We start from the raw sequence: 18,748 nt of genomic DNA on the forward strand, positions 1-18,748 counted from the left end.
AATGTCACAATAATCAGTATTTATTAGTTAAGCATACACAGTATAATATAAATATAAAATATGCAATTTATTTTTAAAATTGGTGAGACATCATTATATCTGTGTTGAGACAACCATACAAACAGTTTAATTCTACCAAAATGTCTTATGCGGCTGTAACAAACTATCATTACAGTGCCATCCTAAAATAAGGTACAGAGAGAGGACAATTTACTGTATACTGTTTTTAACAAATGATAGCAGCATATGTACCACTCATTACAAACTGCAAAAAAGAAAAACGTCAAACATACTCATCGGCATTGTACAAACAAGGAACCCATTCACAGTGAAGTAATCAACAGAATGCAATGGAGTGGTTGATCATTAAATAATATATATATATTTTAAAGTCTTTTTCGTTTTGTATGGTTGACATGCTCTCGAGTTGCAAAAATCAGAAGGTGAAGTACTGGGCGAACCATTCCTGGCGCTGGGGGTCAGGGGATCCTACGGGTGACTCCTCTGTCTCAGGAGGGCTACACAGGGGGGCACACACCACAACAGCAGCAAACAGTTATACAGGACATTATTGACTAAGAAATCCTTATTGCACCTCAGGGTTGAGAGTAGTTGTATTGTATTTAAAGGCTCTGGGTTTTTATGCTTATGTTCTGTGTTTGAAGTCAGTGTAGTCATTCATCCAGTTCAGAGCATTTTATTGAGGCAGTATATCTATAGATTTGATTATCTGCTCTCGAGTGTAAATTCTTCCTCGAAAACAATAACATTTCTGTTGCACTAATCAGCCTTTAACCGTGTTAAGTTTGCTCATTTTTAAGAGAGCCTGTGGTTGTATTAAAACAACCATTTCTGTTCTACATGATCATCCAACCATGGGGTTTTGTGAGATTGAATTACAACAAGACCATGTAGTTGTTAATCCTTGACTCAGGTCCTTAGGGGATTATGCTCTCTTGGTTATACAATGTGAATGCATCTATTAAAAATCCTGAATACCAAATAGTGTTTGTTCTCCTCATACTCTGTAGTTTCTGAAAAGCAAATCCAATGATAAGCCCAAGGAAAGAATGTTAGAGGGAAAATGTATTGAAAGACCACAAACTTGCCTATTGTGGTTTGTTCTATGCAGTCTACCCAAGATGTAACCTATTCAACCTAATGCATTTCACTGGATTGCTGGCTTGACCATAGCCTTGGCATTGGAAATTCACAATAAACACCAACAAACCTCACTGTATTGTAATGTTACAGCTTTATTCCACATAAAATAACCTTTGCTCTTTGCTTATAGCGCTGGGTATCCTTCTGGTGTTTATCTGGCTGACTGTATGCCTGTCTGGATGACTTGCTGACTGACTGACTGGTTGTCTGGTGTTTAGGCCCCTCCCTCAGTTTCTGTCCAGGGGTCTTAACCCGTTGACGGGCACCAAATGCCTCCTATCTAAGAAGGGCTTGACATCCGAGGGTCTGGAGAGCCAAAGGAGAGGAGAGGATGAGTGGGAGGAGAACTCTCAATGAAATGTCAGAACATACAGTAATAATGAGAAGGCCTCTCCTCTCAACAACGACACTGCACAAAGAGTTCAAGATTAACATCTCTATGATATATGACTCATAACTTCATATTACAGTTCATATTTGAGAAACACAAAAGGCAAGGAAATTGCTAAATGGGATCTGATAAAGAACTATGTAACTTAAGACACATTCAAGTTTTAATTTCCTACCATGGCTATTTCCACAGTTGTCATGTCAAATAACAGCCTCTAAACTTAAAAGGTTGGACTTTACTGAACAAAAATATAAACGCAACATGTAAAGTGTTGGTCCCATGTTTCATGAGCTGAAATAAAAGATCCCCAAAATTACATTTACATTTAAGTCATTTAGCAGACGCTCTTATCCAGAGCGACTTACAAATTGGTGCATTCACCTTATGATATCCAGTGGAACAACCACTTTACAATAGTGCATCTAAAAATCTCCTTTGCCAAGATAATCCATCCAACTGACTGGTGTGGCATATCAAGAAGCTGATGAAACAGCATTACATTTACATTTACGTCATTTAGCAGACGCTCTTATCCAGAGCTACTTACAAATTGGTGCATTCACCTTATGATATCCAGTGGAACAACCACTTTACAATAGTACATCTATATTTTTTTGGGGGGGGGAGGGGGGTATTCCCCGGTATTCCTTAAAGAGGTGGGGTTTCAGGTGTCTACGGAAGGTGGTGATTGACTCCGCTGTTTTGGCGTCGTGAGGGAGCTTGTTCCACCATTGGGGTGCCAGAGCATGATCATTACACAGGCGCACCCTGGTGCTAGGGACAATAAAAGGCCACTCTAAAATGTGAAGTTTTGTCACAACACAATGCCACAGATGTCTCAAGTTGAGGGAGCGTGTAGTTGGCATGCTGACTGCAGGAATGTCCACCAGAGCTGTTGCCAGATCATTTAATATTCATTTTCTACTATAAAACACCTCTAACATCGTTTTAGAGAATTTGCCAGTACTCCCAACCAGCCTCACAACCGCAGACCACGTATAACCATGCCAGCCCAGAACCTCCACATCCGGCTTTTTCACCTGCGGAATCATCTGAGACCAGCCACCCAGACAGCTGATGAAACTAATGAATATTTCTGTTTGTGATAAAGCTCTTTTGTGGGGAAAAACTTATTCTGATTGGCTGGGCCTTGCTCCCCAGTGAGTGGGCCTTGCTCCCAAGTGGTTGGGCCTATGCCCTCCCAGGCCCACTCATGGCTGCACCCCTGCCCAGTCATGGGAAATCCATAAATTAGGGCCTAATTAATTAATTTCAATGGATCACTAGTCACCTTAAACAATGCCACTTTAATAATGTTAACATATCTTACACTACCCATCTTATATGTACACTCAGCAAAAAAAGAAACGTCCCTTTTTCAGGACTCTGTCTTTCAAAGATAATTCGTAAAAATCCAAATAGATCTTCATTGTAAAGGATTTAAAAACTGTTTCCCATGCTTGTTCAATGAACCATAAACAATTAATGAACATACACCTGTGGAACGGTCGTTAAGACACGAACAGCTTACAGACGGTAGGCAATTAAGGTCACAGTTATGAAAACCTAGGACACTAAAGAGGCCTTTCTACTGACTCTGAAAAACACCAAAAGAAATATGCCCAGCGTCCTTGCTTATCTGTATGAACGTGCCTTAGGCATGCTGCAAGGAGGCATGAGGACTGCAGATGTGGCCAGGGCAATAAATTGCAATGTCGGTACTGTGAGACGCCTAAGACAGCGTTACAGGGAGACAGGACGGACAGCTGATTGTCCTCGCAGTGGCAGACCACGTGTAACAACACCTGCACAGGATCGGTACATCCAAACATCACACCTGCGGGACAATTACAGGATGGCAACAACAACTGCCCGAGTTACACCAGGAACGCACAATCCCTCCATCAGTGCTCAGACTGTCCGCAATAGGCTGAGAAAGGCTGGACTGAGGGCTTGTAGGCCTGTTGTAAGGCAGGTACTCACCAGACATCACCGGCAACAACGTTGCCTAGGGGTACAAGCCCATCATCGCTGGACCAGAGAAGACTGGCAAAAAGTGCTCTTCTCTGACGAATCACGGTTTTGTCTCACCAGGGGTGATGGTCGGATTCGCGTTTATCGTCGAAAGAATGAGTTACACCGAGGCCTGTACTCTGGAGCAGGATCGATTTGGAGGTGGAGGGTCCGTTATGGTCTGGGGCGGTGTGTCACAGCATCATCGGACTGAGCTTGTTGTCATTGCAGGCAATCTCAACGCTGTGTTACAGGGAAGACATCCTCCTCCCTCATGTGGTACCCTTCCTGCAGGCTCATCCTGACATGACCCTCCAGCATGACAATGCCACCAGCCACACTGCTCGTTCTGTGTGTGATTTCCTGCAAGACAGGAATGTCAGTGTTCTGCCATGGCCAGCGAAGAGACCGGATCTAAATCCCATTGAGCACCTCTGGGACCTGTTGGATCGGAGGGTGCCTTGGCGGAAGAGTGGGGTAACATCTCAAAGCAAGAACTGGCAGATCTGGTGCAGTCCATGAGGAGATGCACTGCAGTACTTAATGCAGCTGGTGGCCACACCTGATACTGACTGTTACTTTTGATTTTGACCCCCGTTTGTTCAGGGACATATTATTCCATTTCTGTTAGTCACATGTCTGTGGAACTTCTTCAGTTTATGTCTCAGTTGTTGAATCTTGTTATGTTCATACAAATATTTACACATGTTAAGTTTGCTGAAAATAAACGCAGTTGACAGTGAGAGGACATTTCATTTTTTGCTGAGTTTATATACTGTACCTTATACCATCTATTGCACCTTGCCTATGACGCTCGGCCATCGCTCATCCATATACATATTAATGTACATATTCTTATTCAGCCCTTTAGATTTTTGTGTATTGGGTAGCTGTTGGAGAATTGTTAGATTACTAAGATTTTACTGCACTGTCGGAACTAGAAGCACAAGCATTTCGCTACACTCGCATTAACATCTGCTAACCATGTGTATGTGATCAATACAATTTGATTCGATTTTGATTTGATTTCATTATATGAACTGTAAAATTATTGAATGTTGCATTTATATTTTGATCAGTACATTATCATGACCAGATGATACAAAACAAATTATTAAACACAGTCTGCACTGCACAAACTGTACTGCTCTGACTGAGCTAAACACATCTGGAGTTTTCAATTAACGACGTGCAGAACTGTTGGTCTCTGAAAACTATCCTAAAATATCTCCTCTGCAATCATTCTCTCCTCGGTCACAGTAGTCTACATTGCAGCAAATCCAATGTAATGCTGAATTGAACATGCATTCTGGTCTGTTAATCACCAACTCCAGATCTAGGGAACACCTGGGCTGAGACAGACAGGGCTGACTTCAACAACATCAGAAGCTAAAAGCAGAGAAATAGCATAAGCATGCATACTAGTGTTTTCCATAGAGAAAACTAAATTAGGTATGCAAATGTATATGTATGCAATTTCTATTGGTACAAATTGGCTGGTGAGCTGAATTAAGAAGTCTTATTGATCTAGGCATCTTCTCCAAGTACTAAAAAACATTTGTATTCTGGTATAGGCCTCCTGAATCGAAATAGGGAAGCATTTAAAGGACACTGCATGCACAGAGATAGAAGCAGCTTTATATAATCTGAAAACAGATGTATAATACAGAGCATCATAAGTGTGGTATGTGCTGCAGTAGAGAGGTACTGTATGTGGGGGTGCATTTGTTTCTTAGTGGAAACAGGGTCACCTTGACGGGGGCTGAGACAGACAGGCCGTGTGTGAGATGCAGTGATGGGAGAGTCCCATGACAATGGAGGGCAGCACCGCACAAATCTGCCACGCCGACTCATCTGCAACTTACTTACATACAGAGCAGCATGCAGCAAGGGCAAGAGGAACCCAAAGCACAGAGAGGCACACAGATGGATAACAAGTGCATCAATAGGCAGAAACCTAAGCACCGGATGAGTGCAGACACACAAGCTAGCACAACACAGGCACAAGAGAGTATCACATTCACACGTGTGCTTGTTACACATGTGCAAAACGACAGCTGGAAACACAACAACGAGCAAAGCAATGCCAAGGCACGAGAGAGAGAGAGAGAGAGAGAGGGGTTTGTTGATGAGAAGAGTGTTGTTGTTATCGAAGGCTTCACACATCACCACACAGAACTGTGCATGGTGAAAAAAAATAACATCAACAATCTATATTACGCAATCAGATTTTCCTCATATACAAATCAAACAATTGCACATCAATGTGGATAACAAAGTGCAGTAAGTGCAGCACGCCCGGAGGCCGATGAGGATGAGGTGGTTTAACAGAACAACAACACATCACCCAATGAGAAAAATACAAAGACACAATGACACAAAGAGACGCAACTGCTAGCAGGAACACATACGCTAACATGTTAAGAGTGACGGGTGGGGTGCACACATGCTCTTTTTGCATTCCAATGCCATTTTCAAAGTCTCATGTATTGCATGGGGCTTTAGAATAATATAGTAAAGTGTTCATACATCTCCTGGAGTGTGTGTAGGTTCAGATGGAATATCCCTTTGTGTGTTTGAAAAGAAACCGTCAAGTAAAGCCAATGACTTCCTGGTATACAGTAAAGATAAGTTGACAGAGAAGTTGGGGGAGTAATTGTGGGAGGTCTCCCTCTCTCCGAAAGCCAAATCTCTGGGGACACAATCAAAGCCTCGCCAAAAACTGCTGGCAAAGACAAAAGCATTCATGTCCTTCAAATAGAATAGCAATCAAGAGGGAATCCTGGGACGAACCCCTCAGCCTGTCTGCAACAGGCAGCACGCAACTTCATCTATTATTCAAGTTAATTACACTTTCAGACTGAAGTGGTTTTTTGTTTTTTTAAAGCCATAATTCCTGATTTGAAGCTGTTCTGTTTCCTCAGAGCGAAGTCTGAGAGAGAGACGGGGGAAGAACATCAACATCCTCCAGTGAGGGTAACATTGAGAAGTTTCTTTCAAAGACTGAAGCCCATCAGAAAGGGATATGGCAGCTGACTGGAGAGGTTTGTATGAAAGCCGCCTATCTGCAGCTGTATGGGCCGAGGGTCAGGGCAATGTCTGTGTGTCAGTGTGCTTGACCCTGGGCCTGCCCATGGCGCAGACCGAGGCATCAGCGGCGAGGGAGGGGCGGCGCTCACCTCATGAATTTCTTGGGCTCTGTCGGAGGGGTCGGTGGGGGCAGAGGTTTGCTAGTGTTGAGGTCAAGGTGGTGAATGGGGGAGTTGGGGATAGGCTCTAAGCGGTTGGGCTGGGGCTGCCCGCTCCCCATCCCTGTTCCTGCTGCCTCCAGAGCCCTGAGGTTTGGAGAGCTGCTGAATCGGTTTGCTGATTTGTCATTCTTTCTCTTTTGCTACACAGAGGGACAAAAACACAAAGAAACGGAAATAGGAAGAACTAATCCAATGAAAAAAAAAAACTTGTGTATATACATACATCTATATATTTCTCATTCTCAGAGGATTTATGTGGATGGAGGCTTTCTGAAGGTCAAGCTCGTACCACTCAACTAGCGAAGGAACAGTCGCTCTCAGCTATAATATGTGAATTAAGATGAGAAAAAAGTATCAGATGAAGAGGCTACAGAAAGTTCACACTAACAAAGAATGGCTTGGAAAGCAAAGGAGAACTGGATGTCTGAACAGTGAGATAAGAGACACACACACACACACTGACTAACCCCCCCCCCCACACACACACACACACAAACAAATGTACACACATAAACTATATGTAACACTAAACCAAAATATCGTAAGTTATAGAACTTGAAATGGAGTCAACAGTTACATATTGACCATGCAGAGTGATCCATTCAACTGGGAGACAGGGGGTTGTTGCATTTACATTGGAATGGGACACAACTTCTCTCCACTAAGGGATGGAATGGTTCCAATGGAAATCAAGACTAAGGATATGTGGAAAGGCAACTTAAAATCTCCACTTCAACCATTTTCTACAATGATGTACAGGCTAGTGGTTTAGGCTTGTAATGATCGGGATGGTTCCCTAAGGGTTTCAGATTGTCAACTGACACTTTTGGTCTTCACAAAGAGTCAAAGATTAGTTCAGATAAGCTATATGGCTCTAATCGACTGGCAGAGTATATACTATAAGACGAGGTAATGCACATGGCCAGTGCTAGTCCACCGTCTGTCTGTGTGTCTGTCTGTGTGTCTGTCTGTGTGTGGTGTGTTAGTGTGCAGCGGTCAGCTCACCTTGATGAGGGGATTTATTACTCCCACGTTGGGACTGGTGTTGAACACCTTGTTGAAGTTGGTCTCTCTGTTCACCAATTCCAGCTGGTAGAACTTTTTGTCGTCCTGCACGTGAACAGAGAGACTTCAGTTAGGTCATGGTTCTCTGGGTTATTGATGGAGCATCTCACACCTCACACTCTAATTAAATGTCATTCGTGGGCTTAAAAACCAGTACCGTGTGGTACAACCCGCAAAAGTCACAGGGTTTCTAGCCAAGCTCTAATGCTATAGATACAGTATGCTGAATAGCTGTCTACAATACATTGCTGGGACTCAATGGCTGTAACATACTGGAGTCTACTGCTGCTGAATGAGAAATCTTAATCACGCAAGGCAACAGCACTCCATAGTCTGGTCTACTATTGATTGGAGGTAGACAGGCATGCAGGTTCCACGTCTAGGATTGTTGGGTAAAACCACACAAGGGCATCCTGTAAGCCATCTTGTACTGTGTACATACACTTACCACCAGCTTCTTGACGAGGGACTCCCTCTCAGTCACTATGTCCTTTAGCTCAGCAATCACCTGCAGGTCCTCAGGCCGGCTCTCCCTGTTCCGGAACTTATCCTCCGTGCCCTCCAGCCTGGGGAGAGGAGGGGGCCATTAGGGCTCTCACATATCACAGTTTCCTCACAACACAGTGTGAATCAGGTAACATTGTGGAAACAACGTTTTGTTTGTGTAACATGATGATCAAAGTGCCTTGGATCAGCATGGGGATATGAGCATACACTAAGGGAGCATGTTTTGAAAGCTTCCCTTCCATCATCTGCAGATCAATACTAAAGCATTAGCTTTTAACCCTCCTACCTTTAATCTCATAATCAGAACGCCTATTAGTGCTCATGTATTACTATGATCAAAACATGAGAAACATTACATGTTGTTCTGAATTCCAATTAAACTTCTCAACAAATAACGAGCGCTCTTTAGAAGAGTTCTTATCAGTGATCAAAGCCATCTGCCTCTCCACAGTTTTGTGCTGCCTCTAATTTGAGATTGAGGACTTTAATGCGCTGAGATATTCTTCTTGCTCGAAAGAAGCATCCATCATGTCCAGTTTGGCATGACGTCCTCAGCACTCCAGATGTGGAATGACAAGTGATACCAAACTCAGATGCAAGACAGGGACACACTTGAATTAGAGAGGAAGTGTATTGGATATCATGACAATTGCTTCTGTCATGCTGCTATGCATCAGCGATCCGTTCATTTGTTGCTTAATTGACAGAAACAGCATCTACTACACTTTACTTCAGTCTCACGTTTCACTACAGACTCATCTGCATCCCTACACATGCTCCAAACATAAACAGTGTGAAACCAACATGTTGCTGCAATGCAGCCTGGGAGGCTGGTGCTGGCTTGCTTTTAATTTTTTTTGTATATCGTCATCATTGTTGGGTGAAGCTATTCTGAAAATATAGTTTACCAAACTACCAATTACTTCACACTGGAAGAAGTTAGCTACACTAAAGCTACCCTTAAGAAAATATAGTTGACTTAACTAAAGTTACTTTGAAAAAGCAGTTCACTACATCCAGACTACTGCGTGATAAATTATCATATCTAAATCTGATGTCATAGACTACAAATTTCAAGAACAAATCACTCTGGGAGTTGTTAACAGAATGTGTAATTTAGCTTATTTAACACAAAAACAATGTTTCAAGTGAGAATTAGGCAGGGCTGAAGCCGAAAAAGAAAGGAAAGTATTGCTTATTTCAGCCATATTTTATTTTAGACAAAAAAGTAGTGTGTAGTTCCAGTAGTTACCTACACCGCTACATGGTAAAAAAAATGTTTTACTACTGTAAACACTACCTAGATTAGAATTTAGTTCAACTACCACCAAGCAACTGCAAAATGGAGTTAAATGACTAGTTGAACTACATGTAGTTCCCTACCCCTAACACTGCTCATCATCACACTCCACTCAACTCCACTCCACTCAACGGCTAGGAAGCACTAAAACGAACAACAACCAAATCAGGCAACTAACTTGTGTTAGTTCCCATGTAATGAGATAAAATATTCATAGAGCTTAAATGGCATAATATTTAGAGGTGGCCAGGGACCGGCTTTGGGGAACGAGGCTGCCAAGGTGATTAATTGGGGAGGGGACAGGGGCTGTTGTTAAAATAGATTTGTTATGTGCTTAATTAGCAGGCAGTAAATTGTTGACCTCAAGGTAAGGCCTTGGAAAGTAGTCAGAAAATTGAGAATGACAGGGGCTTGGACCTTGTTGGTTTTAGAAAGGTTAGCGACAGACAAATCTGTGTCGGGCTAATGTGAACAATTTTTACAGGATTGTACTGGATTCTGTTTGTCAGTCAAATTTACTTGAGGAACATGCACAAATGATGACGTATGCTTCACTAGCAGTTCATTTTGAAAGGTGTGATTGAGCCATGAGAAGATTCGGTGGAGGACATCACAGATGCTCTCTCTGCAGTAGCTGGCTTTGTGTCTAGATGGTGCTCTCATTCACATGAAACTAAATGAGGTCACTCCCCAGTCCCAGGATCCTGTATATCTGTTCCATCTAACTCTCTCAGTCTCTCTTTCTCGCTCTCTTCTTCCTCTCTCTCTCATATCCCAAACATATTCCTTACAGAGAAAGCTGCCTGTTATCCCTATAATCATTACAGTGCATCTCCTTGGATCTATTCAGAGTAGATTGCAGGGGATTTCTATGTCTATGGTCGTATTTTCTGGTGTGTACTGTTTGTGTACAGTACTGTGGTGTCTTGAAAGCTAGGGGACCTGCACACCCAGCTGGAGGTTTATCCCAAGTAGGACACTGCTGCTGATAGACAGAGTGTGTTTGTGTGTGTGTGCGTGCATGCGCATGCGGTGGGGGTTTGAGGACACAGTCACCTCCATGCAGCACAGTGGAAAACAAAACAGGTCTGTCAGATCTCTCGTAAAAGGGAAGGACCTTCCCAATGGGCCATATTCACCTCCGGAGATCATGTGCAGTCACCCGCTCTCCCCTCCCTCCCTCCCTCCCTCCCTCCCTCCCTCCCTCCCATCCAATCCAATCCTTCCTTCCTCCTTCCATCCATTCCTGTATCTGTGTGGGACACTCACCTCTTCAGCCTGTGCTCTGCCAGGGACTGTGGCCTTTCATCATCTGCCAGGGCTTTATATAATCACACTATCACATATGCTCTCACAGTGAGTGCGATATCAACTACATACTGGATGTACTGTACGTACAGGACTTGCAGAGCAGAGATCTTGTCTTTGAGGAGTTCCTGGGCCTTGTTGAAGTCACACAGCATGTTCTGAGTCTCTCTGTTGTGCATGGCGTTCATCTCAGCCATCTCTCGCTCGTGTTTCTTCGACAGGTCCTGTTCGTGAGCCCTGAGAAGAGACCAGATCATTAAAACCCATTCAGATCACGTCTTTAAACACCTCTCCAGCTCTGAGGTACAGTCTCCTGTGAAGAGGTGTTACAGTATCCTAACTCAGTATCCTAACTTGGCACAATTACCACAGACACGTTCCTTTTGATCCTGCTGGCTCCATTACAATTTCATTCATCTTTGACTTTCCTTCTTTTTTTTGTTGCCAAGAAAGACATATATAATTTATAGCAGGAGGCTCTGGAGGAGAGATATCACTGTTTCGCCATAAGTGGAAAACACTCTTCTCTATTTACTTATTGATTTATTTTGATGTGGGACAGATAGACAGGACTCTTCCAAGGCATTACACCAGCTGATTGAAATTCCCTGCATTGTAGCAGTGACTCCCTCTCTCCCCTCAGTAGGCTATATGGCAGTGTTGCTCACGTAGAGCTGCTGCAGTCAGAGAGAGAGGCAGAGCACGAGGAGTGCAGAGGAATACGTTTGCCTCTCCCTGAGTAACGCTCCCTGAGGGACACAAATCTTTTACAATGTATTTATTTTTATCTCAGGAAACTAGGATTTGCCAGCGTGTTACATAATTGGAAGTGAAAGGTGCTCCGCAAGGGGCCTGGAATCCAACCAGTGATATGTGTTGTTGACGCCACATACGCACGCACACACACACACACACACACACACACACACACACACACACACACACACACACACACACACACACACACACACACACACACACACACACACACACACACACACACACACACACACACACACACACACACACACACACACACACACACACAAACCCCATGCGCTTGGTTATCTCTAGCTCTAGAAAAGCGTCAGCCTCCATTTTTGATTCATCACCAAGCAGGCCTTCAATTCTAATGAGAGAGCCTGCTGTTTGTTCCATCCAGGCCTCAGACCACATTATTCATTCATATAAGAGTGAATTATTCATATCAGCCTGTGGGAAAAGCATGATAGATTATATTCAGGCCTTGCCCCAAATAACCCTGACTTTCATATTTTCTTATACATTTATTTGACCATTAAACTACAGGAGAAAAACAAATGTCAAAGAGACCAAGTCATCAAAGGGAATAACAGTGCACAAAACAGGACTTCCAGAAGGGAGAGGCAAATTGGTCTCCTCTCTTTCCAGTATCCTTCAAATGTAATGTAACTCAAAAACGATGCCAGCACTGCCAATGGCCACCGACTGTCACGTCTAAACAAGAGGAATTCACACAACTGAACTTGTCGTGTTGTGATTCACCAGTCATCTGAACAAAACGTGTTAAAAACCTTCATCGTGGCCATATTAAAACGAGGTATAGACATTCGCCTGCAGAGACAGCGTACAGAGATTCACCTAATTAAGTTTGGCAATGCACAAGAACAGCTTTACTGTAGATGACCTGTTATTGTGTCAACCCTCCTGTGTGTCACCCCATAATGCCCTGTGGTAGGGTCACGACCCTGCCCTCTCCTCCTGCACTCTCCTCCAGCCCACCTGATCTGCTGGTTGGCCTCGCTGCGGATCTTGAGCACCTCCTTGCCCTTGAGCTCCAGCTCCTTGGTGAGTGTGTTGATGTTCTCGTTCAGTGTGTGAATCTCGTGGTCCAGCTGAGCAATGTGGTTCTTCCTCCTTTCCACCTCCTCCTGCAGGTCTGAGATCCGGCCAAGCAACTCCCTCTCCTGAACGGGGAAAAGGCAGACATACGACGGCACAAAGGAACACACACACACACATATTTATATGCAAACAAAAACAAGTAAAAAAAACAAGTTTGAGTTAGCATGTGATCCCACTGGTGTGTGCTGCTGTGCTGTCCCCTTGTATTCCCAGGGGGTACTGTGATACTTTCTGACACCATCTTTACAGCGCTATGGATGCTACATCATAATACGTGAGCACACTCACATGCCATGGCATCCCTCTGCCTCTCTCAGAACTAAATGTGGACTTCACTGAACATGACTAGTGCAGTGTTAGCTAGCTAGCTACATAGTTGTCTTTGTCATAGCTTGATAATTGTGTAGTTTAGTAATTATCGAGGTTAGCTAGCCAGCTATTTCCGTCCCCCGCGACGCCATTGTTCCATACCTAGCCAACTATTACCGACGAGCAGCATTGTAGAAACTAAATACATTACAAAGGAACGTCTTGATTAGTGTTATGTTAGCTAGCTACAAAGTTGCTTTTGTATAATAGCCAACCTCTACCGACTAGCAGCACTGTAGAAACTATTACATTACAACGGAACGACTTGATTAGTGTAGTGTTAGTGTTAGTTAACTAGCATTTGTCATTTTAGTCAATAAGATTTTCGCAACGTAAGCTTAACTTTCTGAACATTCGAGACGTGTAGTCCACTTGTCACTCCAATCTCCTTTGCATTAGCGTAGCCTCTTCTGTAGCTTGTCAACTATGTGTCTGGCTATCCCTGTTCTCTCCCCTCTGCACAGGCCATACAAACGCTTCACACCGCGTGGCCGCTGCCACTCTAACCTGGTGGTCCCAGCGCGCACGACCCACGTGGAGTTCCAGGTCTCCGGCAGCCTCTGGAACTGCCGGTCTGCGGCCAACAAGGCTGAGTTCATCTCAGCCTATGCTACCCTCCAGTCCCTAGACTTCCTGGCGCTGACGGAAACATGGATTACCACAGATAACACTGCTACTCCTACTGCTCTCTCCTCGTCTGCCCACGTGTTCTCGCATACCCCTAGAGCATCGAACCAGCGGGGTGGTGGCACTGGAATCCTCATCTCTCCCAAGTGGACATTCTCTCTTTCTCCCCTGACCCATCTGTCTATCTCCTCATTTGAATTCCATGCTGTCACAGTTACCAGCCCTTTCAAGCTTAACATCCTTATCATTTATCGCCCTCCAGGTTCCCTTGGAGAGTTCATCAATGAGCTTGACGCCTTGATAAGTTCATTTCCTGAGGATGGCTCACCTCTCACAGTTCTGGGTGACTTTAACCTACCCACGTCTACCTTTGACTCATTCCTCTCTGCCTCCTTCTTTCCACTCCTCTCCTGACCTCACCCTCTCACCTTCCCCCCTACTCACAAGGCAGGCAATACGCTTGACCTCATCTTTACTAGATGCTGTTCTTCCACTAATCTCATTGCAACTCCCCTCCAAGTCTCCGACCACTACCTTGTATCCTTTTCCCTCTCGCTCTCATCCAACACTTCTCACTCTGCCCCTACTCGGATGGTATTGCGCCGTCCCAACCTTCGCTCTCTCTCTCCCGCTACTCTCTCCTCTTACATCCTATCATCTCTTCCCTCTGCTCAAACCTTCTCCAACCTATCTCCTGATTCTGCCTCCTCAACCCTCCTCTCCTCCCTTTCTGCATCCTTTGATTCTCAATGTCCCCTATCCTCCAGGCCGGCTCGGTCCTCCCCTCCTGCTCCGTTGCTCGACGACTCACTGCGAGCTCACAGAACAGGGCTCCGGGCAGCCGAGCGGAAATGGAGGAAAACTCGCCTCCCTGCGGACCTGGCATCCTTTCACTCCCTCCTCTCTACATTTTCCTCTTCTGTCTCTGCTGCTAAAGCCACTTTCTACCACTCTAAATTCCAAGCATCTGCCTCTAACCCTAGGAAGCTCTTTGCTACCTTCTCCTCCCTCCTGAATCCCCCCCCCCATCCTCCCTCTCTGCGGATGACTTCGTCAACCATTTTGAAAAGAAGGTTGATGACATCCGATCCTCGTTTGCTAAGTCAAACGACACTGCTGGTCCTGCTCACACTGCCCTACCCTGTGCTTTGACCTCTTTCTCCCCTCTCTCTCCAGATGAAATCTCGCGTCTTGTGACGGCCGGCCGCCCAACAACCTGCCCACTTGACCCTATCCCCTCCGCTCTTCTCCAGACCATTTCCAGAGACCTTCTCCCCTACCTCACCTCGCTCATCAACTCATCCTTGACCGCTGGCTACGTCCCTTCCGTCTTCAAGAGAGCGAGAGTTCCACCCCTTCTGAAAAAACCTACACTCGATCCCTCCGATGTCAACAACTACAGACCAGTATCCCTTCTTTCTTTTCTCTCCAAAACTCTTGAACGTGCCGTCCTTGGCCAGCTCTCCTGCTATCTCTCTCAGAATGACCTTCTTGATCCTAATCAGTCAGGTTTCAAGACTGGGCATTCAACTGAGACTGCTCTTCTCTGTGTCACGGAGGCTCTCCGCACTGCTAAAGCTAACTCTCTCTCCTCTGCTCTCATCCTTCTAGACCTATCTGCTGCCTTTGATACTGTGAACCATCAGATCCTCCTCTCCACCCTCTCCGAGCTGGGCATCTCCGGCGCGGCCCACGCTTGGATTGCGTCCTACCTGACAGGTCGCTCCTACCAGGTGGCGTGGCGAGAATCTGTCTCCGCACCACGTGCTCTCACCACTGGTGTCCCCCAGGGCTCTGTTCTAGGCCCTCTCCTATTCTCACTATACACCAAGTCACTTGGCTCTGTCATATCTTCACATGGTCTCTCCTATCATTGCTATGCAGACGACACACAATTAATCTTCTCCTTTCCCCCTTCTGATAACCAGGTGGCGAATCGCATCTCTGCATGTCTAGCAGACATATCAGTGTGGATGACGGATCGCCACCTCAAGCTGAACCTCGGCAAGACGGAGCTGCTCTTCCTCCCGGGGAAGGACTGCCCGTTCCATGATCTCACCATCACGGTTGACAACTCCCTTGTGTCCTCCTCCCAGAGTGCTAAGAACCTTGGCGTGACCCTGGACAACACCCTGTCGTTCTCCACTAACATCAAGGCGGTGACCCGATCCTGTAGGTTCATGCTCTACAACATTCGCAGAGTACGACCCTGCCTCACTCAGGAAGCGGCGCAGGTCCTAGTCCAGGCACTTGTCATCTCCCGTCTGGATTACTGCAACTCGCTGTTGGCTGGGCTCCCTGCCTGTGCCATTAAACCCCTACAACTCATCCAGAACGCCGCAGCCCGTCTGGTGTTCAACCTTCCCAAGTTCTCTCACGTCACCCCGCTCCTCCGCTCTCTCCACTGGCTTCCAGTTGAAGCTCGCATCCGCTACAAGTCCATGGTGCTTGCCTACGGAGCTGTGAGGGGAACGGCACCTCCGTACCTTCAGGCTCTGATCAGGCCCTACACCCAAACAAGGGCACTGCGTTCATCCACCTCTGGCCTGCTCGCCTCCCTACCTCTGAGGAAGCATAGTTCCCGCTCAGCCCAGTCAAAACTGTTCGCTGCTCTGGCACCCCAATGGTGGAACAAGCTCCCTCACGACGCCAGGACAGCGGAGTCAATCACCACCTTCCGGAGACACCTGAAACCCCACCTCTTTAAGGAATACCTGGGATAGGATAAAGTAATCCTTCTAACCCCCCCCCCTAAAAGATTTAGATGCACTATTGTAAAGTGGTTGTTCCACTGGATATCATAAGGTGAATGCACCAATTTGTAAGTCGCTCTGGATAAGAGCGTCTGCTAAATGACTTAAATGTAAATGTAAAATGTCTGTTGGGAGGTTGATAATATCGATGCTGAATAGATCTACTGATAAATAAAGTGCTGATTGTGCTGCTTGTATTTGTTTATAGTTAGTACGAGTTACAACAACGTGTTAGAGGACTGTTAGATCGCCTGGAAAAGGTTGCATCCCAGGAAAAGGGCATTACATTTTTTTATTTAACCCTTATTTAACTAGGCTATTTAACTAGGCTACCCCGGCCAAACCTGGACGACGCTGGGCCAATTGTGCGCCGTCCTATGGGACTCCCAATCACGGGCCGGATGTAATGCAGCCTGGATTTGAACCATTTTGCACTGAGATGCAGTGTCTTAGACCACTGCGCCACTCGGGAGTCATCTCCTGACTATTAGCTCAAACATGGCTGCTCCGGTCTATTCCAGTCAGGGTCAATTGTACTGAAAACATATCGGAAAACATTCCCTAGAATACATGTATTGAGTCAATTGTTCAGTATGTAATAGGGACAACGCTGCCATCTGAATCTACTCTAGGCTATTATCACTCTCTTTCCCAAAGTTACATAACAGTTAACTCACCAGGCTGATATATCAAATGCAAACATCTCCTTCCGCCAGGCAGAAATACATGTAACTACCTGATTTTACTGGAGCCAGAAGTAAAGCCATGGTGTAGATGTATCATGCTTTGCTTGGCTCAAGGGTCATTTTCCACTTTGGCAACAGCAGCTCTTTTAGAAGTCTCTCCCTCTCTAAAAGAGACATCTGGCTAACAGTTCACGCAGCATACCGTCAAGCCAAACACTGGTATTATAAAGTTAATGGCTCTTGTGTTATCATATTACAATCTGCATGCATTAACTTTGAATTCCTGTAAATATAATTTCATGCCAGCGGATTATTGTGATAACAGTATTCTAGTTATTCATGTGTGGGCCGCTGCAGGGGGCTGGTTTTAGGGGACTGGCTCTCTCCTCCATAGAAGATCATTTCTCCGTCCTCTGCTTAACAGAAATTCACTGTGACATTTCTGCTGCCTTCCCATCTCCAATAATCACCACCTGTTTGGCTTGGAGGCACACATGATTGACATGTCTCTGCATGGTTGTGTTGTGGATTTCCACAAGGACAGGTAGAGAGGTGGACATTGCCAGCAGTGGAGAACAGAGTTAAACGGCTAAACATCAGTGTGGGAGAAGGGAGTTTGTAGCTAGGTTGTAATTGGCGCTTGACCCTATATTTGTGTAGGCTGTGGCTGGTTAGGAAAGTGTGTGTGTGTGTGTCCATTCATGTGAATGTGTGTGCACGCGGGCGTGGGCGTGTCCATGTGTGTGTGTGTGGGCTGTGAAGTGAGACAGTGGTGACAGCTCTATTAGCAGCACTGATACTCACAGTAAGGACACTCACGCTGTAAGGTGCCAGAGGGCCAGTCTAAATACCACCGACTCTGTCACGATGACACTATAGAATAGCAATATTCATTGTCCATACATAGATGGGAATTCTGTTGGAGAGCAAATTCTATGGTGGAACCATTCGAGCAGCACTCCTCAAAATCAGCCCCTTCTGTGGGTGGAACGTTTCCAGGTCAAAGGAAGCATCAAAGCCTTTGGTTAAAATGTCACAGGAACAAAATAGCAGTTTTTAAAAGCTTCTTCTGAGGGACTGGTGGGAAGTTGGTAGATGGAGTTCCCACCTCCAATAATCACCACATTTGATCTCTTATCCTTGACAAAATATATATGAAAAATGTCATTTCTGTGGCTGGCTGAGAGTTATTTTGACAGTATTGTGAATGGAGGTGGGTAAAAGGCACAGTACAGTGGTCTGGGAATAGACAGGTCTCAGCGAGGAGCAGATTAGAAGACAAGTCTACTCTTTGAGCCCCAGCTCCCCTCTCTCTCTCTCTCTCTCTCTCTCTTCTCTCCCTCTCCCTCTCCCTGCTTCCACAGGACTGTCTGTCTCTATAGTTTCAGAGCAGGCTGATCAAAAGGCCAGAGGAAGGTGGTCACAAGCCC

At 45.3% G+C, this 18,748-nt stretch overlaps 1 protein-coding gene across 13 annotated transcripts in view; it reads right to left on the reverse strand.

Moving 5' to 3' along the window:
* Nucleotides 1–18,748, reverse strand: part of fam184ab (family with sequence similarity 184 member Ab) — a 101,450-nt gene continuing 82,702 nt past the window's right edge. For 3 of the 13 annotated variants that reach the window (XM_029733778.1, XM_029733777.1, XM_029733776.1), the window contains 6 exons: nt 12,761–12,945; nt 11,090–11,236; nt 8,327–8,450; nt 7,825–7,929; nt 6,748–6,959; nt 1–518 (listed from right to left, as the gene is read on the reverse strand). In XM_029733778.1, coding sequence (XP_029589638.1) covers nt 437–518; nt 6,748–6,959; nt 7,825–7,929; nt 8,327–8,450; nt 11,090–11,236; nt 12,761–12,945 — 855 coding nt within the window. In that variant the 3' untranslated portion in view covers nt 1–436. Of the gene's footprint in view, nt 1,471–5,186; nt 5,626–6,747; nt 6,960–7,824; nt 7,930–8,326; nt 8,451–11,089; nt 11,237–12,760; nt 12,946–18,748 lie in introns of those variants that run through there. The other 10 variants (XR_003871848.1, XM_029733779.1, XM_029733780.1 and 7 more) reach the window with 10 other exon arrangements.

The sequence above is a fragment of the Salmo trutta genome, chromosome 35, assembly GCF_901001165.1.
Source record: "Salmo trutta chromosome 35, fSalTru1.1, whole genome shotgun sequence".
In the NCBI taxonomy this organism is placed as follows: Eukaryota; Metazoa; Chordata; class Actinopteri; order Salmoniformes; family Salmonidae; genus Salmo; species Salmo trutta.